At 36.8% G+C, this 15,250-nt stretch overlaps 6 protein-coding genes and 1 non-coding gene across 10 annotated transcripts; 5 read left to right on the top strand and 2 right to left on the bottom strand.

The window, feature by feature from the left end:
• Positions 1–1,278: 1,278 nt before the first annotated feature.
• Positions 1,279–4,008, top strand: NPC6 (non-specific phospholipase C6). Its single transcript, NM_114720.4, has 3 exons — positions 1,279–2,113; positions 2,291–2,793; positions 3,361–4,008. Exons 1-3 carry the CDS (start codon positions 1,524–1,526, stop codon positions 3,828–3,830), a joined length of 1,563 nt encoding a protein of 520 aa, NP_190430.2. The 5' UTR covers positions 1,279–1,523; the 3' UTR covers positions 3,831–4,008.
• Positions 4,009–4,042: 34 nt separating this feature from the next.
• On the top strand, positions 4,043–5,457 carry AT3G48600 (SWIB complex BAF60b domain-containing protein). 2 transcript variants are annotated; one of them, NM_001203105.2, is made up of 3 exons: positions 4,043–4,338; positions 4,467–4,796; positions 5,178–5,457. In NM_001203105.2, the coding sequence occupies exons 1-3, from the start codon at positions 4,120–4,122 to the stop codon at positions 5,313–5,315; spliced, it is 687 nt and encodes a 228-aa protein (NP_001190034.1). In that variant the 5' UTR covers positions 4,043–4,119; the 3' UTR covers positions 5,316–5,457. The 2 variants fall into 2 exon arrangements, with proteins under 2 accessions (NP_001190034.1, NP_190429.2); NM_114719.3 differs by having other exon boundaries at positions 4,107–4,338; positions 5,192–5,362.
• Positions 5,458–5,464: 7 nt separating this feature from the next.
• On the top strand, positions 5,465–6,890 carry NF-YC1 (nuclear factor Y, subunit C1). Its single transcript, NM_114718.4, has 2 exons — positions 5,465–6,245; positions 6,587–6,890. Exons 1-2 carry the CDS (start codon positions 5,545–5,547, stop codon positions 6,588–6,590), a joined length of 705 nt encoding a protein of 234 aa, NP_190428.1. The 5' UTR covers positions 5,465–5,544; the 3' UTR covers positions 6,591–6,890.
• Positions 6,891–6,947: 57 nt separating this feature from the next.
• Positions 6,948–8,385, bottom strand: XTH11 (xyloglucan endotransglucosylase/hydrolase 11). Of its 3 annotated transcripts, none has more exons than NM_114717.3 (4): positions 8,056–8,385; positions 7,869–7,969; positions 7,577–7,767; positions 6,948–7,493 (listed from the first exon to the last, which is right to left on the bottom strand). In NM_114717.3, the coding sequence occupies exons 1-4, from the start codon at positions 8,243–8,245 to the stop codon at positions 7,142–7,144; spliced, it is 834 nt and encodes a 277-aa protein (NP_566910.1). In that variant the 5' UTR covers positions 8,246–8,385; the 3' UTR covers positions 6,948–7,141. The 3 variants fall into 3 exon arrangements, with proteins under 3 accessions (NP_566910.1, NP_001326333.1, NP_001190033.1); NM_001203104.1 differs by having other exon boundaries at positions 7,020–7,493; positions 7,637–7,767; positions 8,056–8,318; NM_001339374.1 differs by having other exon boundaries at positions 6,995–7,493; positions 7,869–8,302.
• Positions 8,386–8,848: 463 nt separating this feature from the next.
• On the bottom strand, positions 8,849–9,711 carry AT3G00840. The gene has a single exon (NR_143874.1). It is a non-coding gene; the product is annotated as an uncharacterized misc_RNA (transcript).
• Positions 9,712–10,210: 499 nt separating this feature from the next.
• On the top strand, positions 10,211–11,665 carry AT3G48570 (secE/sec61-gamma protein transport protein). Its single transcript, NM_114716.4, has 3 exons — positions 10,211–10,664; positions 10,764–10,899; positions 11,373–11,665. Exons 1-2 carry the CDS (start codon positions 10,571–10,573, stop codon positions 10,877–10,879), a joined length of 210 nt encoding a protein of 69 aa, NP_566909.1. The 5' UTR covers positions 10,211–10,570; the 3' UTR covers positions 10,880–10,899; positions 11,373–11,665.
• A 68-nt stretch (positions 11,666–11,733) lies between these two features.
• On the top strand, positions 11,734–14,200 carry CSR1 (chlorsulfuron/imidazolinone resistant 1). The gene has a single exon (NM_114714.3). It carries the CDS (start codon positions 11,941–11,943, stop codon positions 13,951–13,953), a length of 2,013 nt encoding a protein of 670 aa, NP_190425.1. The 5' UTR covers positions 11,734–11,940; the 3' UTR covers positions 13,954–14,200.
• Positions 14,201–15,250: the final 1,050 nt, after the last annotated feature.

Here is a 15,250-nt window from a genome sequence, read left to right as displayed (position 1 = left end):
TTAAGAGCGAAGAAATGAAATTGTTCCTCAACATCTTTCTAATGCGTTTTTACGTAATTATTTAATTTACAAAAAATTCGAAATAATTTCGTTATTCCGTTGTTTTGTGAATCACAAAATAAACTATATATGGTAAACTAACAATTTTTAGAGCATGCACATAGTTGATACACTATGAGTATCATTAACAATATTTTAATATTAATTTTAATGTTTATTTATTATTTGAGATTTTTTATGATACTGGTAATAAATTGTTTCCAGTGGTGATACCGATATTGGTATCATTAAAAAAAAAAATATTTGCAAAATCAAAAAATAAATTTATAAAAATATAGAGTTACAAAATTACTGTAAAATTATGTCGCATAATCACGAAAAGTTGGCAAAATTACTCACTTGCGGAAAATGTAGCTACTTAGCTAAAACAGTAGAAAGACTATCGGAGAGAAAAATGTTTTTTTTTTTCCAGAAAAAAACGAATTTCACAGACGAATCATAAGCCTCCACGTCATCCGATACTGGGTATCAAAAGAATCACTGCACTGATACAGTATCAGGCCTAAATCTATTGTTTGATATATTAAAAATTATTTTGTGACTCTTGATACTCTAATTATATCACCTATGTACATGGTCTAAAAACACTAAACTTGAGGCAGAAAAACTAAAAATACTAAAGAAATTTGGAGAATGAAAAAGCACTAAGCATTGGTTCTTCCTTTAACTCCCAAATTCCAATTATTTTTTCCTAATGGAAGATCAGTGGGGCACCTTAGACAAAAGTAACTACCATGATGATGATTTATTGTTCAATTATTTTAAGTATATTAATACTACTTTCCGATACTCTTGGTACAGAGAATTTATACAATACTCCTTAAAAAAAACTCAGATATAAAGTTATAAACATTTGTATGGATTGTGGATCCAATTTATGTTTTTAAAGTTATGATATACATTTGTCAAGATCTCTCACAACTAGTAAACTATTTAGAACTCTAGGAATCCACTTGTAACACTAAAATCTACAAGAAAACAACATCAACCCTGAGGTCATCTACGTGGTTTTCTCAAGACCAACTCTTCACGACTTCACGTGCATATATATTTCCAAGTTTTATAATATAGCTACAAATAATAAAATCAGCCAAAATTCAAGAATTTCATTGACCGAGTAAATCTCTGCGTTTTTAGTTACTTTTTCTCAGTGAGAACAGAATCTTCTTCTACATATCGAGCCCACCTAAATCAAAGCAGTAGTAGTGGAAACAAATAAAGCAGTAAATAGACACCACAGCTTTTTTGTTCTTGCTCTCTACACTTCACATTTACCCAAAATCTTTATAATACTATATATTTAAAACTTTTTATCTTTTTGTATTTTGGTTACAAAGAGACAATTATCTCTCCACTGTCTTTATGTTCTTCTTTCATGTAACCAATCTAAGGCAAAACAAAACCACAGACACAAATTCTACACCAAAAGCTTAACCAGATTTTTCCCAAGAAAAAACCCATCCATGAAACCATCATCAGCTTCAAGATTTTCTTTAACTTTCTCACACTTTCTCACACTCTACTGTCTTCTCACACAAACACATGTAGCTCAAGGATCTCATCAATGGCAATCACCAATCAAAACCGTCGTCGTTTTAGTGTTGGAGAATCGATCTTTCGATCATCTCTTAGGATGGATGAAGAACTCAGTAAACCCGACAATAAACGGTGTAACGGGTCAAGAATGTAACCCGGTTCCGAATTCTACACAAACTATATGTTTCACTAGTGATGCTGAGTTTGTGGATCCGGATCCGGGTCATTCGTTTGAAGCTGTTGAGCAACAAGTATTCGGGTCTGGGCCGGGTCAGATCCCGTCCATGATGGGTTTCGTTGAGCAAGCGCTTTCCATGCCGGGAAATTTGTCGGAGACTGTAATGAAAGGCTTTAGGCCTGAAGCTGTTCCGGTTTATGCTGAGCTGGTTAAGGAATTCGCTGTGTTCGACCGGTGGTTTTCTTCAATTCCCGGTCCGACTCAACCAAACCGGTTATTTGTCTATTCGGCTACCTCACATGGTTCCACTAGCCATGTCAAGAAACAACTCGCTCAAGGGTAACATTATCAAATTCTTTCTTTAAATTATTATTTTCATTAGTCCTTGTTAATTTTCATTAGTTTAATTTCACACTTGATTACTGAATTTTTAAGATTAGTTTCCATAGAAAATATTGAGATAATATAAACTATTATAAAATTTTGCATAGTTATGTATTCATCATTTAATTTCAGGTATCCACAGAAGACGATATTTGATTCGCTTCATAGCAACGACATCGACTTCGGAATATACTTTCAGAATATTCCGACCACATTATTCTACCGTAATCTCCGACAGCTAAAGTACATTTTCAATTTGCATCAATACGATTTGAAATTCAAGAAAGACGCGGCCAAAGGAAAGTTACCGAGCTTAACCGTAATCGAACCGAGGTATTTCGATCTCAAAGGTTTACCGGCTAACGATGATCACCCGTCGCATGACGTGGCTAACGGTCAAAAGCTGGTTAAAGAAGTGTACGAGGCACTTAGGTCGAGTCCACAGTGGAACGAGACGCTCCTAGTTATAACCTATGATGAGCATGGTGGGTTCTATGATCACGTCAAGACTCCTTATGTCGGTATACCAAATCCCGATGGGAATACTGGACCGGCTCCTGGTTTCTTTAAATTCGACCGGTTAGGTGTTCGTGTTCCTACCATTATGGTTTCGCCTTGGATTCAAAAAGGAACCGGTTAGTTCTCTTTTTCTCTATTATAATTTTACAAATTTGTTCTTAGTGTGCATTGCTTTTTAGTAGAATCCTCAAGCTTTTTTCCAAATTAACAAGAACACTCCGCTTTTGAACTTGATATATAAATAGTTTTGAAACTACTGACCAAAAAACTTATATGTAGTATTTATGCCTATTTAACGTACTATTTTTTTCACTTATGAATTATTAATATTGAAACTATTCATTTCTTTAACCCAAAAAAAGAAATTCATTTGTATTTCATGTATTTCCACTTTCTACTACTATTTCCGACAGATTTTTGACATTTGCTAACAAAATTTAAGGCTGCAAAAACCAAATCACATGGATGGCATTTGACAACTATAAGATTGTATTCATTAATAATGGTGGAGAAAATAATTGAATCCATTGATTATGCCATTGAAAGATGGAGTATATTATAATTTGTCGGCGTCGTTGCGTGACTCATGTTTTTCAACCATCCTTTGACCCCATTTGATTTTAATATTTTTTTACTATATATAGTTTAATAACATCTTATTTTATTATATGTTTTGAATGAAGTCGTAAGTGAAGCAAAAGGACCAACAGAGAGCTCAGAGTACGAGCATTCATCAATACCAGCGACAATCAAGAAACTCTTCAATCTCTCTTCCAATTTCTTAACACATAGAGATGCATGGGCTGCTACTTTCGAAGACGTTGTATCTCACTTAACCACTCCTCGAACCGATTGTCCCATGACTCTACCTGAAGTTGCACCTATGAGAGCCACTGAGCCTAAAGAAGACGCTGCTCTTTCTGAGTTTCAAGGTGAAGTGGTTCAGCTTGCAGCGGTTCTCAATGGTGATCACTTCCTCAGTAGCTTCCCGGAAGAAATTGGAAAGAAGATGACTGTGAAACAAGCTCATGAGTATGTCAAAGGAGCTACTTCTCGGTTCATTAGAGCTAGTAAAGAGGCAATGAAGCTTGGTGCCGATAAATCTGCTATTGTCGATATGCGATCTTCGCTCACTACACGGCCACACAACTGATTAAAAATCTTGTTTGCATTCGTCTTCCTATGTTTTGATCTGAAAATGTGTGATTTTATGTATGGAAACTAGAATTGAGGAACAAAGAAATAGACAAAATTCATTGTTAATGTTAGTGATATGTTGAGCAATCGAAAGATCTTCATAAACTCCCAATATAACTGAAGCCCAATTAGGCCCATATATAAATATTCAACAAGGCCCAAAATGAGTTGCATCAATTTCTTTAGTTGGAGACTTTTCTTCAATTGTTTATTGTTAGGGGCAGTGGAGTGAAGGAGAAACAACAATGTCGCCAATTTCTAAGATTCTAGGAGGATGCAGGACACTGATGGCGAAGGCGGTGACTAATGCGACGGCTACCGGCGCCGGCGTTGATAGAAGAGGAGGAATTCATAAGATTTTTCCAGTCTCAGAGTCGCTGGCTAGATTCGTCGGCCAAAGCGAAGTCTCTTTTTCCACCGCCATGGAGAAAGTGGAGCAGTATACCGATGATCACAATCTTTGGGTTAGGGATTTCGAAACTCTTCTCCAGTTTCCTTTCATTCTACTTTTTTTTTTGGTGATTTCTAGGTCTTTTGATCTGATTCTTTCTGTTGGAGCAATGTATCTGATTTATAGGTCTTTGATTTGTAGAATCCGGAGAATATAGAGGAGATACTGTGCGATGATAACTTGAAGACGATTTTCGATGGCCAAGACAAAGTCGTCGGAGTCAGAGAGATGACGGAGCTTTTGTTGCGACATTTTCCTAACGTTAGAACTATGTCGGCGAAGGTGAAGGCTACCGGTGGAGGTACTATAGAAAAATGGGGGTTCAATGATATTGTGAAAGTCTCAGAGCCGCTGGCTAGATTCGTCGGCCAAAGCGAAATCTCTTTTGACGCCGCCTTGAGAAAATTGCTAGATTATGCCTTTGATCACAAGCTCGTAGATGAGGGTGTTACTCTGCTCGAGTTTCCTTGGGTTAGCTTTTTTACTTTCCTTATGATCTCCTCTTTACATGTTTATGCATTTAGGGATTGGAGTCTCTAGAGACTGGAGAATGGTAGTGATTTGATTCTTGTGTTGGTCATTATTGGAGTAATTGACATCTACGCTGAAAATGTTGTTTACTCACTTGAATGTTTTGGTTTTGTTTGTGGAAATGGTCTTTTCTGATTGCATATTTTGAAAACTTAGCTTGTCAATTCATACACTGTCAGATGAAGAATTCACCAGTTACGAATATAGAGTGTCTTTAGGTGGCTTTGGACCTTGTGCTTGCTTCTCTGTTTGGTGGTCATAGATTGCATTTTCATGTTTAGAGATTATGATTTGTTTAGAGCTCACTTGTTTCATTTGTAGATTACGAAGTGTAGTAAATGGCGGATACGATGCGATGATACCTTGAAGACGATACTCGATGGCAAAGACAAAGTCGGAAATAAAGAGCTCTCTTCACTCTTGATGCAACATTTTCCTGACAGCTCTCTTCACTCTTGATGTTTTCTTTTGGTTCATTTCGGATGCATATGAACTTTGGTACGTGTAAAAAAAAAACAAAATTTAACTTGAAATAGAAAATAGAAAAAAATTAATTTAGGAAATAGAAAAAAAAGAGAGAAAATCATCAGCTACATCGCTGTCCACCTTATCCACTTGTACCCCAATCCCTTTGGCAAAAACTTGTCACGACCTTTTTGATCCAAAAATCAAAATCCAAAACCGACCAATGGATACCAACAACCAGCAACCACCTCCCTCCGCCGCCGGAATCCCTCCTCCACCACCTGGAACCACCATCTCCGCCGCAGGAGGAGGAGCTTCTTACCACCACCTTCTCCAACAACAACAACAACAGCTCCAACTATTCTGGACCTACCAACGCCAAGAGATCGAACAAGTTAACGATTTCAAAAACCATCAGCTTCCACTAGCTAGGATAAAAAAGATCATGAAAGCCGATGAAGATGTTCGTATGATCTCCGCAGAAGCACCGATTCTCTTCGCGAAAGCTTGTGAGCTTTTCATTCTCGAGCTCACGATCAGATCTTGGCTTCACGCTGAGGAGAATAAACGTCGTACGCTTCAGAAAAACGATATCGCTGCTGCGATTACTAGGACTGATATCTTCGATTTCCTTGTTGATATTGTTCCTAGAGATGAGATTAAGGACGAAGCCGCAGTCCTCGGTGGTGGAATGGTGGTGGCTCCTACCGCGAGCGGCGTGCCTTACTATTATCCGCCGATGGGACAACCAGCTGGTCCTGGAGGGATGATGATTGGGAGACCAGCTATGGATCCGAATGGTGTTTATGTCCAGCCTCCGTCTCAGGCGTGGCAGAGTGTTTGGCAGACTTCGACGGGGACGGGAGATGATGTCTCTTATGGTAGTGGTGGAAGTTCCGGTCAAGGGAATCTCGACGGCCAAGGGTAAAGTTTCATTTTCTGTGCAATGTGATATACATTGATTGATTACATGATCGTCTAGGGTTTTAGGAGATGGAATGATAAACAATCTCTAAGTCTGGTTTGTTTGGGATATAATCATGTTAGTCCAAGATTTCTCTGTTTATTAAGGTTTTAGGATTTGGAATGATAAACAATCTCTAATCCTGTAATCATCAAGATTTGAAAATTGTTTTCATATCGCAATTTGCAAACATTGCTATATCAAACAACTAGATTCTCTTGCTCTTCTGCTGAATCTGAATGAATCAATGAACTATGGCTCCTTAAACTTACCTTTCAATGTTTTGGTATCATTTTTGCAGTTAAGCTCAGAGTATTCCAGATGATGCTTGACCTGCTTGAAGATAGCAGATATTAGTCGACCTCGCCTTGAATTTTGGATGTGTTTGATAGATTATGCCTAAATTCAATGAAAAGGCTTCGTTAAAGAAGAGTAAAAAAAACTCTTGTTTCTCTCTGTTAACGTATATGTTATTGTAGCAAAACCATCATTGCTGCGACTTAGCCTAACTATATATAATCTAATGTGCAGTTTCTATTGTATGCTTCTTTCCGATTTTTTCTCATATTTGACTTATCTTGATGTCTGAGAAAATGCAGTCTTGTAACCTGTAAGGTTCTTTTCAGAGGTTTCAGTGCTTGTAAACCTCAAGCAAACCCGATCTGAACCAACTTGGTTCTGTGTAAATAGGTATCTGTATATGAACTCGTGACATAGTAATGTATCTAGCATTGATGACAATAATGTTGTTATTTGATAGAAAAGGCTTATCATAAAGCATCTTACAGTAACATAAGTTATTTTTTCAAGATAATTGTTTTGTAGGCTTAACCCTGTGACAGGTATTGATCTTTCTCTAAGTGTAACTTCCACATTCTTGAGGCACCTTTGGATATCGCTGTCTGTCAGAACAATAGTCATAATCCAGGTACGTCTTCCTTGCGTTTAGGTACAGTGTCTTCTCTTTAGAGCTTAGCTGTTTGCGATTCCACCAGAACTTAGGATCAGTGCATTTATCTATTCCCATGAACTCAGTCTTACACCCTTCAATCTTTGATGCCTGGAACTTAGCAATGTAAGGCATCTGCTTCGGGTCAATTATCGATCCGTTTTGCACACTTCCCATTAGGAACATTGTCTGCACCGATGGGTAGTAAACATCTGGATTCTTGCTGTACACCCTGATCGGTGTATCGTCAACATAAAACCTGAAAATGTGGAAATACATTTTCTTTTTGTTACTGATGTTAATCAATGGATGATCTGATAAAAAGTGTTATATGATACTCACACAAGTTGATTAGGGTTCCAAAGAAAACTGTAGGAATGGTAATCTTTTGTTGGATCAAACCAGAGACGAAACCTCTGATCTTTGCCTCCTTCACCGTACAGATACATATTCGTATTCAGCAAATACGGTGGCCCATTCTTTCCCAAGATCTGGAAACAGAGCTCATCATGGCGGCTTGAACGGGAGATTAACTGCCGTATAGCAGAAAAACAGATTTCAAAAAGCTATTCAGGTACGTAATCTCATCATCTTTATTTTTAGACAAACTTAAGTTTACTGGTCATTCACGTACATAGAAGGAAGTAATGACTCCCGTAGACGTAGTTTGAGGTGCCTTGATTCTTACGTTGAAGTATCCTGATCCGTAAATCAATTGGGATTCAAACCCGGACCCTGTAAGGAACATAGACCAATCACAATCATCGACTAGACACAAACACACAGACACATGTAGACAGAGAGAAAGAGAGATAGAAAACCAGAGTTTTTATCGAGGGTGAGCTGGAGCTCAGAGGTTTTATTAATAACCAAAGCTTGATGTCCCCATGTCTGGTAGTAATTGTTACCCCATGTCACGAATCCAGTAGTCTCTTCTTGGCCTTGAGCCGCAGCTACAACTGCTACAACCACCATAACCATCAGTAGAATCTTCTGATCAGATCCTCTCATCTTGATCTCTCTATCTCTATCTCTCGTTGCTTCTCCCTCACTTTACTTAATCACATTAGAACACGACTCTCTTGGGCTATGTTATATAGGCTTAGAGCAGCCACGTACGTTACGTTGTATTTTTTCACCAAATAGTCTATATTCACTGCATCATCCTAAAATCCTATTCAATTAATTAAAAAGTTTTGAGTTTAATCCATCTAAATTTTGAGATTAAGTTTGTTTTTAGTGTAGTGAAAGCTGTTTCCAACTCGTTTCAACGCATCAAATATTGCAGCTCAAAAAGCTTTACTATTTTTCACGATTTCAATACTTTTGTTTGTTAGCTTACAAAGTTTTCCATACAAAGTAAACTCTAAAAAGGGGAAGTATAAAGTCATTAGGTTTAGATGTTCCAAACTTTTATTCTGCTAATCATTGATAATGTGTTTGAATTCCTAGTTATTATTCTCTGTCCCATTTTATTAGATGTTTTGGCTATAAACATAAATTTAAGAAGTAATAAAAAAAAAATCTTTTATAGATTTTAACCAATAGAAAAAATAATACACAATTTGAATAGCCATAAACTATTTATTTATTTATTTCCTTTTTTTTGGATTTGAGAAATCTAACAACTTTAAATTGTTGTCACTAGTCAAATTTATATATCTAAATATTTCATTGCATCCAAAATGCCTTGTTTTTTGAAATATAAAAATTGGTTACTGCATTTTACTTTTTCCTTCGTACTAATCCGTTTATCACGAGAATTCCGTGTTTGTTTCTTGCAGTAGTCTCAGGGAAAGAATGACTTGTAATGTGAAAGCCATTATTTGGACAAGTGTTATATACATGTACTGATAATTTACATAACCATACCACTACCAGTCTTATTTCTCTTATTTCCGACCTAATAGCTAATATTCTCTTAATCATGTCACTATCATTTAACTTAAGTAACGAGTCTTGTCTTTTGTGGTTAGTGATAAAATAACAAATATTCTTCAAGTTTAGATGATAAGTGTAGATTTGTAGATATGGATGGTGGCTATATTGGTTGTATTGACTCATTTATCAAGTTTAGCAAAAACGTGCAGCCAACTCTCTAAGCTTATATATTTGCCTATTTGGATACATTGTGGTAAATGTGGAAAGAGAAATAGAGAATGCCAAAAAGTGCCACCAAGGCGACAGCTCATTTCACAACATGATCAATACGACATTTACGTGTCTAGATTATGTATTTCCAACTTTCATTAACAATATAATCGCATATAAATGAAAAATCGTTTCCAGGATAATATTTTGATGAAATCTCATATTATTGTTCGTACTCGGATTGATGTTGAAGGCTTGAAGCGCTTCAAATTATAGACCAGATTATTTAAGTTTTTCTTTTGTTTACTCCATATCAATTTGATCCATTATACTACCTAAGAAAATTTAGGTAACATAGAATTATTTATTGTTATAGTAAAAAAAAGGAAAACCACAAAAATAATCTACTTTTACGTATATACTATTTTCATGACATAAGTAATTAAGTTGTACAACTTTTTTTTAATGAAAAGAGAGAGTAAATTTATCATGTTCATGTGTAGTTACCTCGTGAATAACCGACGGTTATATAGACGCCTAACATGAATTGTTCAGTTGAAGACAGTTCAAAACATGTGTTTCACTCTAAAATCCTCAACAAAAAAAAAGTGTTAAAATTTGTAAACCTCTTTCAAGCAAAAAAAGAAAAAGTGTTAGAATCCCAAGATTCTTTCATAATCCGGAATCTTGGCTGAAAACGTATAAAAGAGATTGACGTAGTAACAAGGAGTCTTGGTATGCTTCCATGCTTTTTATCCTTTTTTGTCATGGAACCATGATTTGGTTACCATTTATTATGTAACCGAAATTTTCATTGTAATAATGAATATTTAAATTTTTAGCAAAAAAAAACAAAAAAAAACAAGGAGTCTTGTCTTCGTTCTCAAATTTCAGAGCTCTTGCACTTTTCAAGAGTTTTACTTTGATGAGTGAGACATTTGTCTTTTTAGTGTTTATTTTCTAAACTTAAAATAGTAGCATCAACATCACTCAATTATAATTCTTAAGATGTTGTAGAAAAATATTTTATAGATGGAAAGTAATCGATATTAAGACAAATAAGAAACCAAACCGGACTTTGTGTTCAGACCGAATCAAATCTGAATTGGAGAAATTATGGTGGAGGCGAAAGTCAACGGAACTAAAGTATAAAACCAAATGTCAAAAATAAAACCCAATTTTCATCCTTAAACGAACCTGCTGAAACCCTAATTTCGATTACCAATTCCGATCTAAAAAGAAGTCATGGAAGCCATTGATTCCGCAATCGATCCTCTCAGAGATTTCGCTAAGAGCAGTGTTCGTCTCGTCCAGCGCTGTCACAAACCCGATCGCAAGGGTAACGCCTTTTCTCAAAAAAATCTCATTTCCGATTTTTGATCTGTAGATTAGGGTTTTCTGAAATTTTGATATCATTTGTAATTGAATTGGTTATCAGAATTCACGAAAGTAGCTGTGCGTACGGCGATTGGATTTGTGGTGATGGGATTCGTTGGATTCTTCGTGAAGCTCGTTTTCATCCCAATCAACAACATCATCGTTGGATCTTCTTAGTGTAGTACTTTCTTTACGAGGTAATTGATCTCGCATTATATATCTACATTTTGGTTATGTTACTTGACATATAGTCATTGATTCAATAGTTCTGTTAATTCCTTTAAAGATCATTTTGACTAGACCACATTCTTGGTTCATTCCTCAATAATTTGTAATCATATTGGTGGATATAGAAGTAGATTGGTTATAGATCAGATAGTGGAAGACTTTAGGATGAATTTCAGCTAGTTTTTTTTTTTGGCTTATTGTCTCAAAAGATTAGTGCTTTGCTGTCTCCATTGCTTCTGCTATCGACACGCTTCTGTCTCCTTGTATCTTTATTATATCTATTCGTCCCATGAGTTTTGTTTGTTCTGTATTCGTTCGCTCTGGTGTCATGGATGGAGTCTCTGTTCCATGTTTCTGTAATGCATGTTGGGTTGTTTCATGCAAGAAATGCTGAGATAAACACTCATTTGTGAAAGTTTCTAAACTCTGAATCGCGCTACAGGCAATGCTCCGAGGAGTAGGAGGAGAAGAACGAACCAAACGACATTATCAGCCCTTTGAGGAAGCTCTTAGTTTTGTTATTGTTTTTGTAGCCAAATTCTCCATTCTTATTCCATTTTCACTTATCTCTTGTTCCTTATAGACCTTATAAGTTTTTTATTCATGTATACAAATTATATTGTCATCAAGAAGTATCTTTAAAATCTAAATCTCAAATCACCAGGACTATGTTTTTGTCCAATTCGTGGAACCAACTTGCAGCTTGTATCCATTCTCTTAACCAATAAAAAAAGAAAGAAAGATCAATTTGATAAATTTCTCAGCCACAAATTCTACATTTAGGTTTTAGCATATCGAAGGCTCAATCACAAATACAATAGATAGACTAGAGATTCCAGCGTCACGTGAGTTTTATCTATAAATAAAGGACCAAAAATCAAATCCCGAGGGCATTTTCGTAATCCAACATAAAACCCTTAAACTTCAAGTCTCATTTTTAAACAAATCATGTTCACAAGTCTCTTCTTCTTCTCTGTTTCTCTATCTCTTGCTCATCTTTCTCCTGAACCATGGCGGCGGCAACAACAACAACAACAACATCTTCTTCGATCTCCTTCTCCACCAAACCATCTCCTTCCTCCTCCAAATCACCATTACCAATCTCCAGATTCTCCCTCCCATTCTCCCTAAACCCCAACAAATCATCCTCCTCCTCCCGCCGCCGCGGTATCAAATCCAGCTCTCCCTCCTCCATCTCCGCCGTGCTCAACACAACCACCAATGTCACAACCACTCCCTCTCCAACCAAACCTACCAAACCCGAAACATTCATCTCCCGATTCGCTCCAGATCAACCCCGCAAAGGCGCTGATATCCTCGTCGAAGCTTTAGAACGTCAAGGCGTAGAAACCGTATTCGCTTACCCTGGAGGTGCATCAATGGAGATTCACCAAGCCTTAACCCGCTCTTCCTCAATCCGTAACGTCCTTCCTCGTCACGAACAAGGAGGTGTATTCGCAGCAGAAGGATACGCTCGATCCTCAGGTAAACCAGGTATCTGTATAGCCACTTCAGGTCCCGGAGCTACAAATCTCGTTAGCGGATTAGCCGATGCGTTGTTAGATAGTGTTCCTCTTGTAGCAATCACAGGACAAGTCCCTCGTCGTATGATTGGTACAGATGCGTTTCAAGAGACTCCGATTGTTGAGGTAACGCGTTCGATTACGAAGCATAACTATCTTGTGATGGATGTTGAAGATATCCCTAGGATTATTGAGGAAGCTTTCTTTTTAGCTACTTCTGGTAGACCTGGACCTGTTTTGGTTGATGTTCCTAAAGATATTCAACAACAGCTTGCGATTCCTAATTGGGAACAGGCTATGAGATTACCTGGTTATATGTCTAGGATGCCTAAACCTCCGGAAGATTCTCATTTGGAGCAGATTGTTAGGTTGATTTCTGAGTCTAAGAAGCCTGTGTTGTATGTTGGTGGTGGTTGTTTGAATTCTAGCGATGAATTGGGTAGGTTTGTTGAGCTTACGGGGATCCCTGTTGCGAGTACGTTGATGGGGCTGGGATCTTATCCTTGTGATGATGAGTTGTCGTTACATATGCTTGGAATGCATGGGACTGTGTATGCAAATTACGCTGTGGAGCATAGTGATTTGTTGTTGGCGTTTGGGGTAAGGTTTGATGATCGTGTCACGGGTAAGCTTGAGGCTTTTGCTAGTAGGGCTAAGATTGTTCATATTGATATTGACTCGGCTGAGATTGGGAAGAATAAGACTCCTCATGTGTCTGTGTGTGGTGATGTTAAGCTGGCTTTGCAAGGGATGAATAAGGTTCTTGAGAACCGAGCGGAGGAGCTTAAGCTTGATTTTGGAGTTTGGAGGAATGAGTTGAACGTACAGAAACAGAAGTTTCCGTTGAGCTTTAAGACGTTTGGGGAAGCTATTCCTCCACAGTATGCGATTAAGGTCCTTGATGAGTTGACTGATGGAAAAGCCATAATAAGTACTGGTGTCGGGCAACATCAAATGTGGGCGGCGCAGTTCTACAATTACAAGAAACCAAGGCAGTGGCTATCATCAGGAGGCCTTGGAGCTATGGGATTTGGACTTCCTGCTGCGATTGGAGCGTCTGTTGCTAACCCTGATGCGATAGTTGTGGATATTGACGGAGATGGAAGCTTTATAATGAATGTGCAAGAGCTAGCCACTATTCGTGTAGAGAATCTTCCAGTGAAGGTACTTTTATTAAACAACCAGCATCTTGGCATGGTTATGCAATGGGAAGATCGGTTCTACAAAGCTAACCGAGCTCACACATTTCTCGGGGATCCGGCTCAGGAGGACGAGATATTCCCGAACATGTTGCTGTTTGCAGCAGCTTGCGGGATTCCAGCGGCGAGGGTGACAAAGAAAGCAGATCTCCGAGAAGCTATTCAGACAATGCTGGATACACCAGGACCTTACCTGTTGGATGTGATTTGTCCGCACCAAGAACATGTGTTGCCGATGATCCCGAGTGGTGGCACTTTCAACGATGTCATAACGGAAGGAGATGGCCGGATTAAATACTGAGAGATGAAACCGGTGATTATCAGAACCTTTTATGGTCTTTGTATGCATATGGTAAAAAAACTTAGTTTGCAATTTCCTGTTTGTTTTGGTAATTTGAGTTTCTTTTAGTTGTTGATCTGCCTGCTTTTTGGTTTACGTCAGACTACTACTGCTGTTGTTGTTTGGTTTCCTTTCTTTCATTTTATAAATAAATAATCCGGTTCGGTTTACTCCTTGTGACTGGCTCAGTTTGGTTATTGCGAAATGCGAATGGTAAATTGAGTAATTGAAATTCGTTATTAGGGTTCTAAGCTGTTTTAACAGTCACTGGGTTAATATCTCTCGAATCTTGCATGGAAAATGCTCTTACCATTGGTTTTTAATTGAAATGTGCTCATATGGGCCGTGGTTTCCAAATTAAATAAAACTACGATGTCATCGAGAAGTAAAATCAACTGTGTCCACATTATCAGTTTTGTGTATACGATGAAATAGGGTAATTCAAAATCTAGCTTGATATGCCTTTTGGTTCATTTTAACCTTCTGTAAACATTTTTTCAGATTTTGAACAAGTAAATCCAAAAAAAAAAAAAAAAAAATCTCAACTCAACACTAAATTATTTTAATGTATAAAAGATGCTTAAAACATTTGGCTTAAAAGAAAGAAGCTAAAAACATAGAGAACTCTTGTAAATTGAAGTATGAAAATATACTGAATTGGGTATTATATGAATTTTTCTGATTTAGGATTCACATGATCCAAAAAGGAAATCCAGAAGCACTAATCAGACATTGGAAGTAGGAATATTTCAAAAAGTTTTTTTTTTTTAAGTAAGTGACAAAAGCTTTTAAAAAATAGAAAAGAAACTAGTATTAAAGTTGTAAATTTAATAAACAAAAGAAATTTTTTATATTTTTTCATTTCTTTTTCCAGCATGAGGTTATGATGGCAGGATGTGGATTTCATTTTTTTCCTTTTGATAGCCTTTTAATTGATCTATTATAATTGACGAAAAAATATTAGTTAATTATAGATATATTTTAGGTAGTATTAGCAATTTACACTTCCAAAAGACTATGTAAGTTGTAAATATGATGCGTTGATCTCTTCATCATTCAATGGTTAGTCAAAAAAATAAAAGCTTAACTAGTAAACTAAAGTAGTCAAAAATTGTACTTTAGTTTAAAATATTACATGAATAATCCAAAACGACATTTATGTGAAACAAAAACAATATCTAGAAAATTACATGCTCTTTTTTCTTCTTCTTTTTTGACAAAAAAAAACATCTTTAATTCCGATATATTGTAAACTATA

The sequence above is a fragment of the Arabidopsis thaliana genome, chromosome 3, assembly GCF_000001735.4.
Source record: "Arabidopsis thaliana chromosome 3, partial sequence".
Classification (NCBI taxonomy): Eukaryota; Viridiplantae; Streptophyta; class Magnoliopsida; order Brassicales; family Brassicaceae; genus Arabidopsis; species Arabidopsis thaliana.
The sequence above is the reverse complement of the archived record's forward strand: the minus strand, read 5'-3'. Positions and strand labels throughout refer to the sequence as shown.

What these genes read in the sequence shown, in the direction of transcription:
- NPC6 (NM_114720.4), top strand. Translation starts at nt 1,524, where the DNA reads ATGAAACCATCATCAGCTTCAAGATTTTCTTTAACTTTCTCACACTTT. An exon ending in AAGAAACAACTCGCTCAAGG is followed by an intron (nt 2,114 to 2,290) that starts GTAACATTATCA and finishes ATTTAATTTCAG; the next exon opens with GTATCCACAGAAGACGATAT. An exon ending in TTGGATTCAAAAAGGAACCG is followed by an intron (nt 2,794 to 3,360) that starts GTTAGTTCTCTT and finishes TTTTGAATGAAG; the next exon opens with TCGTAAGTGAAGCAAAAGGA.
- AT3G48600 (NM_001203105.2), top strand. Translation starts at nt 4,120, where the DNA reads ATGTCGCCAATTTCTAAGATTCTAGGAGGATGCAGGACACTGATGGCG. An exon ending in CCGATGATCACAATCTTTGG is followed by an intron (nt 4,339 to 4,466) that starts GTTAGGGATTTC and finishes TTTGATTTGTAG; the next exon opens with AATCCGGAGAATATAGAGGA. An exon ending in CTCTGCTCGAGTTTCCTTGG is followed by an intron (nt 4,797 to 5,177) that starts GTTAGCTTTTTT and finishes TTTCATTTGTAG; the next exon opens with ATTACGAAGTGTAGTAAATG.
- NF-YC1 (NM_114718.4), top strand. Translation starts at nt 5,545, where the DNA reads ATGGATACCAACAACCAGCAACCACCTCCCTCCGCCGCCGGAATCCCT.
- XTH11 (NM_114717.3), bottom strand. Translation starts at nt 8,245, where the DNA reads ATGAGAGGATCTGATCAGAAGATTCTACTGATGGTTATGGTGGTTGTA. An exon ending in CACCCTCGATAAAAACTCTG is followed by an intron (nt 7,970 to 8,055) that starts GTTTTCTATCTC and finishes TGTTCCTTACAG; the next exon opens with GGTCCGGGTTTGAATCCCAA. An exon ending in GAGTCATTACTTCCTTCTAT is followed by an intron (nt 7,768 to 7,868) that starts GTACGTGAATGA and finishes GCTATACGGCAG; the next exon opens with TTAATCTCCCGTTCAAGCCG.
- AT3G48570 (NM_114716.4), top strand. Translation starts at nt 10,571, where the DNA reads ATGGAAGCCATTGATTCCGCAATCGATCCTCTCAGAGATTTCGCTAAG. An exon ending in TCACAAACCCGATCGCAAGG is followed by an intron (nt 10,665 to 10,763) that starts GTAACGCCTTTT and finishes ATTGGTTATCAG; the next exon opens with AATTCACGAAAGTAGCTGTG.
- CSR1 (NM_114714.3), top strand. Translation starts at nt 11,941, where the DNA reads ATGGCGGCGGCAACAACAACAACAACAACATCTTCTTCGATCTCCTTC.